This window comes from Mycteria americana, chromosome Z (assembly GCF_035582795.1).
Source record: "Mycteria americana isolate JAX WOST 10 ecotype Jacksonville Zoo and Gardens chromosome Z, USCA_MyAme_1.0, whole genome shotgun sequence".
Lineage (NCBI taxonomy): Eukaryota > Metazoa > Chordata > Aves > Ciconiiformes > Ciconiidae > Mycteria > Mycteria americana.
This window is the reverse complement of record NC_134396.1, coordinates 48,280,124-48,289,445: the sequence shown is the minus strand read 5'-3', so window position 1 is coordinate 48,289,445 and position 9,322 is coordinate 48,280,124. Positions and strand designations below refer to the sequence as shown.

Below are 9,322 nucleotides of genomic sequence, written 5' to 3'. Positions count from 1 at the left end.
CCCCGTGCCACGCGGGGGGAGGGCGGGCAGTCCGGCCTCGCCGCCCACGGGCCGAGGCGGGCCGAGGCGGGGGTCGCACTCCCCCCCGCCGCCCGCGGCGGGCCGGCGGGCCGTCCCCCCGTCCCCCCGCCCGCCGCGGCTCCCATCCATAATTAATCGCCTCCCCGCAGCCGCCGCGATAAGAGAGGGCGGGCGGGGACGAGGAGGCGGCGGCGGCCGGGAGGCGGGGGGGGGAGCGTGTGCGCTCGCCGCGCCCGGCTCACTGCGGCCGGCGGCTGCCTGCCGTGCGGAGCGGAGCGGAGGCCAGCCGCCCCGTCGGGGAGCGCCGCGCCCGCATGGCCGCGCCGCGCCGCGCCGCCGCCGCCGCCGCGGGGCCGGGGGGGGCCGCGGGAGGAGGATGAGGCGGGCGGCGGGGCGGCGGCGGCGGCGGCGGCGCGGAGGATGAAGTGGAGCGTGCGGGGAGCCTGCGCCGCGCTCTCCAGCTGCCTCCTGCTCGCCTGCGCCCTCAGCGCCGCCGCCGTGGGCCTCAAGTGCTTCTCGCTGGGCTCCGAGCTCAAGGGTGAGCCCTTCCGCCTGGGCACCGCAGCCGGCGCCTTCTACTCGGGGCTGCTGCTGGCCGCCGGCCTCTCGCTGCTCGCCGCCGCGCTGCTCTGCTGCCGCCCGCCCGACGAGGCGCCCGCGGCGCCGGCTCCGGCCCCGGCCCCGGTCCCGCCCACGGCCCTGGCCCCGGCCGGCGACCCGGACCCGGCGGGCGGCGGCCCCGGCGGGGGCGAGGCGGCGGCCGCCCCGTCGGAGCCGGTGGAGAAGGCGTCGCCCGGGGGGCGGCAGAACTTCCTGCTGCTGGGGGTGCTGGTGTTCATGCTGGGCGTGCTGAGCGCCTTCGCCGGCGCCGTCATCGACGGCGACACCGTGTCGCTGGTGGAGAGGAAGTACTCGCACTACTGCCTGCTGCAGCCCGGCGGCGCGGCCCGCCCGCGGAGCGGCCCCGCGGCCCCCGACGGCTCCGCCGCGGCGCTCCGCTGCCAGAAGCTGCGGGACTACCAGCGCGGCTTGGTGCTCTCCACCGTCTTCAACGCCCTGGAGTGCCTCCTGGGCCTGCTCAACCTGCTCCTCGTCAAGAACTACAAGGCCTCGCAGCAGCGCGGGCGGCGGCGGCGGCGGAGGCGAGCGGCCCCGGCGGCGGCGGCGGCAGCGGGCGGGCGGCGGCGGCGGCGGCGGGGCGGCGGCGGCGGCGGCGGGCGGCGGGCGCCGCGCCACAGCCAGGGCTCCCTCTTCTCGGGCGGCGAGCCCGAGCTCAGCCCCGGGGATTGCCCCTTCCAGGCCGTCTCCTACATCAACGTGGGCGTCTTCCACGTCTTCGACGAGGCCGGCGTGGAGGTGCACTGCGGCGGGCATCCCTCCGTCGAGCTGCCCGGCTACTCGCCCATGGACCCCGAGCTCAACGCCTCGTACCCCTACTGCTACCCGCTGCCCAGCGAGCAGCCCCCCGCCTACGAGGAGATCTACCCCGGGGAGCCCTGCGCCCACGGCACCTAGCGCCCACCGCCGGCGGGACGCCCGGCTCCCCGCCCGGCTCCCGGCTGGCCGTGGCAGCCGGGAGCGGGACCGGCGCCGGGAGCGGCGCCGGGCGCCGAGCGGGAGCGGACCCGCCAGCGCCTGCAGCCGCGGGCTGGGGGACAGCCCTCGCACCGCCGACGGGATGGCCCCGCCGCCGCGGACGCAGCGGGCCGCGGGCGGGGAGCCGCCGTGCCTCTGGCTCTGCGGAAGCTTCTTCTCCCTCCCTCCCTCCCGGCTTCCCCCTTTCTTTCCCCCCTTCCCTCCCTCACGCCGACCCTCCGTCCGTCTGTCCGACCCTCCGTCCGCCGGCGGCTGAATTTTCCAAAGGCTGCGCAAGAAACGCCTGAGGGTTGGTTCCTCCCGCCGCCTCTCCTCCGTAGCCCAGTTTAGTTCCCTTCGAGTGATTCATCAGTCTCCAGCTTTAGCAGTCCAGAGTTACCCATTTATGATAACCAGCCAGTGTAAGGAAAAGGTGTCATGAAGCTTCTTTACCTCTCAAAAGAGCTAAATTTCTAAACAACGCAGAGACATTTGTGTCACGTTTACTAGAGGTGTATTGGGGATCTTTAACGTTTACACTACTCCTTGGGAGAATTGAGTTCTGTTTTAAGATTTAGTGAGTTAAAACATTCGTTGGTCTTGTAAGATGCACATTGAGAAAAACCTGCACTTTGAAAAAGAAACAGGAAAAAAATCAACAACGTTTTTGTACACTAACGTGCCTGCTTTTGTTGATAACTTCTTACTGTAAAAGCTTTCAGAAGTCTATAGTGAAAATGTTTGGTAAATTCACTGCAGTTTAAAATTGACGATTAGTTCCTTTACTAAAACAACTGAGATGTTGCTAGGATATGGCAGTTAAAAGGAAGTCCAAATGTCATACACATTCCTTTTTGTAAACAGGTTCTGTGTTTTTAATGCAAGGCAGGATTTCTTTTTGTTTTACACAGGTGAAGGGTTTAATTCTATTTTGTACAACTACATGGTTTACCTTGTAAAGAGTTCCATTTTACCTGTTACGATTCATCAATCTGGTAAGCTTGAATATTAAAGTTTTATTTGAAATATACATGTATCATAAAACAGCCTTAACTGGTGCAGTGGTCACAGTTTTAAAGGAAAAAAAAAAAAGCGATAAACCATCTTGGAAGACATCTTCCAAATGTGTTTTCAAAACCGTATTTATACTCCTATTACAAAGCAAGAATTTTCTTTTTTGTGTTTTTTTTAAAAAAAAAGGAGGCCACCGTAATTCCTGAAGGGGTGGGGGTGGGGGGTGGGGGGGAATAATGGGCTTGTTAGCCGTTAACTCTTTCTGAACTTAGAGGTATTAAAAAGGCTTTCTGCAAAATAGAAAAACTGCTAAATCCTCCATTTGGATTCTGCTGTGGAATGCCAGTACCAGATAGTGTAAGAAACTGCTAATTAAGGAGAAGCAGGTATGGCATATTTATTACATCAGTCGAGAACAGGTAAAGGCTTAATTTCACGTCGCACGAAGAACCAAAAAGCAGCTCTCCAGACTGCATGTGGGTCAGTGCCCCCTCCCCCAGGTGCGGTGTGCGGAAATAAAATGGTACAAAATAACCTTTCTGTTAATCCTGTGTTTGGAGCCTGCTGCATAATGCCAGTGCATCGGCTACCCGGAGAGAGAGTTAAGGGAATGCAAAGTTACAGTGTATTTCTGTGGTCGATGGAAAATTATTATTCAATTTTTAGCTGCAGAGAGGCTGACGTAATTTACAGCCTTAAAATTGGAGAGAGAAGATTTTAGCCTAAAAATACTCAAATCTCTCTGCACTGTTTTGTTCTCTAAAGTGTTTTGACTTGCACACTTTGTATAATCTAAAATGCAGAATGCCTTAGAAGTCTTAACATTGCAAACTGATGTCTGTGAAGCTCACAGTTAAAGCTCTAATCTAGAGAAGGCAGTTAAAAGCAGCAGTTGCCAATTTGCCAAGCAGTTCTAAATAGCAGAAATTTAAAATACAGCTCTTTTTGGCCAGCAGATTTCCTTGTGTGGAACGCCAGCCTAAAACATATGCCCTAGCTAAGTCCCACTTTAGTACTGAAGACTGGTGTTATGCTGGCTCTCTGCAGATGCACCTCCTTAACCCCTTAAGGGGAAGTGACGGGGAAGTCCTGTAGTCTTTACCTATAATACCAATTCAGACACAAAACCTAACCCACAACATACTGTATTGCTCATACAGCCGAGATTTTGCGAAATGAGTAATTAAAGCAAGGAGGCAAATCCTTGGGTAGGCCTCCAATTAGATGAGTTTAAGAGACAGCATAGTACCCTGTACTGAATTAAATGGGAACTGCTAGGCTGCAGGGTGATTTTGAAAAACAGAGCAGCTAGGTGCCTAAATACAGATGCAGAAGTGTAATAATAGTTGTTGGCTTTAAAAAAAATTGGCTATATACATTGTAGTTCATGGAAGCTGTACCTTAGTTTTACTTAAGGAATTGATTTTTGACATAAAAAGACGGTATTTTACTTAAGATAACTATTTTAGGAATTATGAACTAGACCATTCTGAAACTCCAGATGTTCCAAAGATCAGTGCTCAGGGAAATAAATGGAAAGTCAAGAAAGCTACCTATTATACTCAATTGTTTAAATGTAAACAATTTTAAACTATGAATTTTTAAGATTGTTAAATTCATAACTTTTTTTTTGTGTGTGTGTAGGTATATGCGCGTGTGTGTGTTTGTGTTTTATTTAAGTCTGTTCAGAATGCCATTGAATTAGGATATTTATTTGTGGCTCAGTTTTAGTTCACGAATTTCTACTTTTCTTCATTTGGGCTTTTATCCCCTGTAATAGTTTAATTTAGTGGTGGACAGATTGCCAGAATAATGTCCAAGTCGGACTCCCACAGAAGCCAGTAGGCGTCATTTCATTGACTTCGGTGGGTCTGGGCACAAATTATATGTAACACCTACTCTAAATAATCTTGAAAGTAATATTGATCTTCTGGCATGACAGGATGCAGCAGTGGCATATTATTTCTCAGTTATTTATTATTTGTATGGACAGCAGTATTAAGGGAGGTCACCTATGGTATTATACACGTTTTTTAAAAAACAGGAAACAAAAATTGGCAGGCAAATTGACCAAACAAGCCATGTTTTCTTAAAGATGGTATATAAGTGTTTCACGTATCTGGTGACTAACTTTTCTGATAACACACCACACGTATTTATTTCTCAGTGAGAAGAAACTTATAAATACAGGATACAAGATGAAGCTTCACAAGCATGATTGCAGTATTGTGAAGCCATTTTTAGTAAACCTGAATCATCACTCTATCTTCTGAGCAATAATGTTAGAGTGTATAAACTGTACTGTGCCGAAATTGAAAATAGGCTGGTGTGGGAAGCATCGGAGCGTAGGTTAATTACATGAGAGGACTCACACTGTCCCTCTATTTTCCATTCCTCGTCACATGATTGTCAAGGCAAATGCAAGCCTGATCGATTCATGTCACTGGAGGATGTTAACTGCAAGGCTTTTGCCTTAAGTAGCAAAACCAGGGAGAATGGAAGAGAAACATCGTGTATGTGCTATCAAATCTCCATTTTGCTTAGCTGAAGTAATGACAAGACTGCTTTTTGCCCCACGGCTTGTTGTTTTAATTTGCTCACAGCTTTACTCGCATCTGTTCAAAGGGAGGGAAGAATAGACGCAATACTGCTGTTTTGGTCACAGTGGAGTACTGATTTGGTAGCAGACAGCTTTCCTGTCCCTTTTGCAGGTAATAGCAGCTAGTCAAGGGATAAAACAGTGGAAAATCAAGTCTGCTATCTTTGATGCGACAGGATTTGCCTTCATGTGGAAAAAATGTATTCCCACCAGCCTATTAGCAATTCACATGAATTATTTTCACACTCCAACATCCTTGCTTAAACCTGTTACTTATACTTTGCATTGTAATTGACAGACAGAATATACGTGAATCTAAAAACAGGAAAAAACGATGTTAGAGGGAAATTGTATTAAAGTAGTACAGATTTTACTCAAAAGTTTGAGTTCACTGTAGGACATCTTTGGTTCACCAAAAAGCGCTATGGTGGCTGGTATAACTTAGATATATTTCAGACATACTGTTAATCATCAGAAAAGGTTTCTGAATGTTCACATGAGAACGGCAATCTGTTTCTGCTTTTGGACATAGTACATATGAAAACCTTTTCTTCATTTTGCCATTTAATCTGAGATTGATCCTCAAGAAAATGTCAGTAATTGATCTTGTAATTTTAGGATCAATAAAATACGTTTTAAAGCACAGCATATCCTATAAGAAAAGCCTAATGCTCTTCATTTCATATTCTTCATTGTCTTAGATGGATGTCTGATAGTACAACTGAAACTAGGGATTTAATTACCACTTGCATTACAAAAATGTGTTTTTCAGGGACTTACAACTTGTACAAGTGGAACCCTGACATAAAATTCCAGGTTTTACCATGAAGTCAAATCTGTTTCCTTATGTTAGATATTTCTCAGTTACAGGATGTTCCAATATTTTAGATAAATTCCATTCGTAAAAATCTAGATCATATGATTTCATTTCATATGATGACACTCTTTAAGTGTGCGAAAGTTACCTCTCCTTAATACAGGCTCATATTTCCAATTAAAATGCATAACGGTGAGTAAGATTGAATTCCTCATGGTCACTGTCCAGTCCAGTTTTTAAATTTCTTAATTATCTCTCAGTACTTAATGGCTTGTGACTAGTGGTTAGTATATGTTCCAGAATCAGTAATAGCTGATCTAATAACAGTTTAGCAGATAAAAGATGGTCCCTAGGAAGCCCACAGGCTAGTGTAGTGCTGGGGGAAAATCTTCAAATACATGTTGCAACAATTAGGTGTACAGCATGTCCTGCCCAAAAGGAGGCACTGCCCAAACAAAGCAACTAGAAGAAATCTGAGAGTTTAAGTTGGGTGCAGGGGGTTTGTATGTTCTTTCTATTACAATATTGGTTCTGAAACTCTTCCCCTGCCTAGCTTTCTAAGAGTGAAATCCACAATTCACTCAAAATTTGATTCAAGTAACTGCCTCGCTTTCCGCTGGCCAGCTGTGCTATGTACTTTCCACCCAATGTTCAGGCACTTGGTGAAGTTCTGCTGGAATTTATGGGTATGTCACACTGATGTCATCCTAGATAATCTGAGACTGAAGATCAAGTCATTTAAGAAGCCCTAAGACTCTCTTAAGAGGAGTGTATTTTCCTTTAGAGAGGAAAAAAATCCTGATGTCCTCTTTCATTCCTTCTTCTGACACAGCTGCCTTAAACTTCGTGAGTGTACCCTGAGGTAGGAGTGGAGATACTGCAGACTGCTACTCCTTCACTCACTGAGTTTTAGATATCTGGAAGACCTCCATAAGCTTTATGGAAGGAAACACCTCAGTGAAAAACACATACAAAATGGCTGTGGCTCATCACCAGGTCTCAGAAAATTCAATATCCTGAGTGAAACTAGGCAGTAGAGGTATGCCAGTAGCAATACAACCTAGCGGAAGTTCCCAGTGTTTCACTTCTGGATTTCTACTCCTAGCATGGTTCTGTCTAATGGGGATGTTAGGAAGTTCATTTCGTGGTCTTTGCAAATGAATCATTTGTTTCACTACAGCACTAGGGATTAAACCCCTACTGAATACCACAAGCATCCTCACCAGTTGGTCTCCTTTGTGGCCATTGTTAGCAGAGGATAAAGTGAAGTGCGGGAGGAGAGAAAGCTTATCATGATCCTCTTAATGGGTTCAGAGGACTAAACGTTCCAAAGCATTCATTGGTTTTATATTAAGACACTGGATTTGGGGATGGAAGAATACCTATATTATCTAAAAGGATTATTTTCCAGGGATATATTTTTGGAAATCTAATACTTGGGTTTAGAGAAGGTTCTTTCAGAATTTGCTTTTTCTCCCAGGTTCTACATTTTAAATGAAAGCTCATCTCACTAAAATACTCAGTGAAATCTCCAGGCATTTAAATTATTAAATTTAAGGAGATTGAGTAGAGCTGTCCTACAAATTACTGAGTGCCACCAATTCCTGCAGAGGTCATACAAGGAATTTGGCACATGGTTTGGATGGGGCCTTATATGCCAACATCCAAATTTTGGCATTTCCTCACAAATGAATGAGGCGGCAGCACAAAGTTGTGCTACAGAAACGAAAACTCTAGATTATAATATCCAGTCCCAGGCAACCAGGCAGTCATGGATTTTGGATGAGCTACGTACAGTCTCAAGGTGTATGCAATTACCATGCATTCATGATTAAAATGAATGCCCTCACAACAATATTCACAAGGGATTGTCAGTGGTGGATCTGAGTAGAGGTTCATCTTGCTAGCTCTAGGCCCAACAGCTCCTAGAGACATGGAAAAGTCCTACCAAAAGAAGCTCATGCTTGCGCTGGAAAGGAGAAAGCCACTGAGAAATTTCTACTTTGTTGCATTTTGGAATATCTGCCTCTTCCTGAATGACCCAGAAGCTACCAGCATGTGCAGATCATCTAAATTAGATTCCTGGGAGAACAGAGGAAATGGAAATGTTAATGTTGAAAACTACTCAACCTGTTCAAAATTTTTTAATGTATAATCAAGAACTGTGTTAATTCCAGGAGCAGTACCTCCTGACCTGAGCAGTCAAAATTATTAGTAACTGAAAAAATTACTACCACCAAAATAAGACTGGTAGATTAGGAAAATCATATACTGCTTTCTGACTCATCCCTTGCTCTAAATCAAATGGGAAGAAATTCAGATACTGCTCTTTGTGAAACTGTTGCTAAGAAATATGGTTTGTTATCCTGAATGGAACAGAAGGGTGCTTCTCTCAACAAATTGGGATCAGATAGCTGCACAGAAATGCATCTGGCTGGCAGAGAGACTTCCTCTTCAGTAAAGTCCTTGGAGAGCTACCAGAAAATATTGAAAGGCACCATCATCATCCAGGGTTACCCAGACCATTGTTTAGTGCATTGAGCTTCATGTTCCCATATGCAGTGGACCGCACACTGTCTTGTCTTGCCAGTGGGAGCAAGCAGCTGTCTCTCGTGACACCACTAAGCCAGCTCCTGCTGGATATGTGCAGGGAGCTTCTGAACCCCTGAAAATGGGTGCGCTGTAGGCACTGTCCTGTGCCTGTGTTGAGAGAAGGTAAGGCAGGACATGCCGCAGCCCAGGTGAAATGCTGTCCTGTGTTACAGGATGGGGTAGGCAGGTTGCTGTTACGATGCCAAGGCTCCAGACTTGTTACACAGTGGTCTTCGGTATGGAGGGGCCTAAGCTGCATGGGGGGAACTGCCTCTGGGTCACATTCACAAAAGCAAAATGCCCAAGTCAAGTGGAATGGGGAGAGGAGGACTGTCTTTATTCCCCCCTGAACAAAATGAAAGTGATCAAATTGCAGACCTTCACAACAGAGGTGTTAAGTTCTGTCTTGGGTTCAGGTTTCATCCTCTGCTCCCCCTCACAACTTCTCCAAAGGCAAAGCATGCATACAGGCTCAGGATGGCAAAGTGCATGCTCTCTGCTGCCTCTGTGCTTAGGGGGAGTCTGCCAATGGTGTACTGAATTATTCAATCAGCTGGTGAGGCAATAAATAGAAATGAGCAACAAGACATGAAAAACCTTTGCCTGTGTCCTATGTTTTGCACATTACAAGAGCTGTATGATGCTCTGGGCTGTCCTCTGCTGAAGGCGGTGCAATTCTTATCTGCTTAAAGTCTGCAAGATCC

General features: G+C 47.7%; 1 protein-coding gene across 1 annotated transcript; it reads left to right on the top strand.

Annotated features, from left to right (window-relative positions):
* The first annotated feature begins 441 nt into the window (after nt 1–441).
* On the top strand, nt 442–2,559 carry TMEM271 (transmembrane protein 271). Its single transcript, XM_075527279.1, has one exon. It carries the CDS (start codon nt 442–444, stop codon nt 1,534–1,536), a length of 1,095 nt encoding a protein of 364 aa, XP_075383394.1. The 3' UTR covers nt 1,537–2,559.
* Nucleotides 2,560–9,322: the final 6,763 nt, after the last annotated feature.

What these genes read in the sequence shown, in the direction of transcription:
- TMEM271 (XM_075527279.1), top strand. Translation starts at nt 442, where the DNA reads ATGAAGTGGAGCGTGCGGGGAGCCTGCGCCGCGCTCTCCAGCTGCCTC.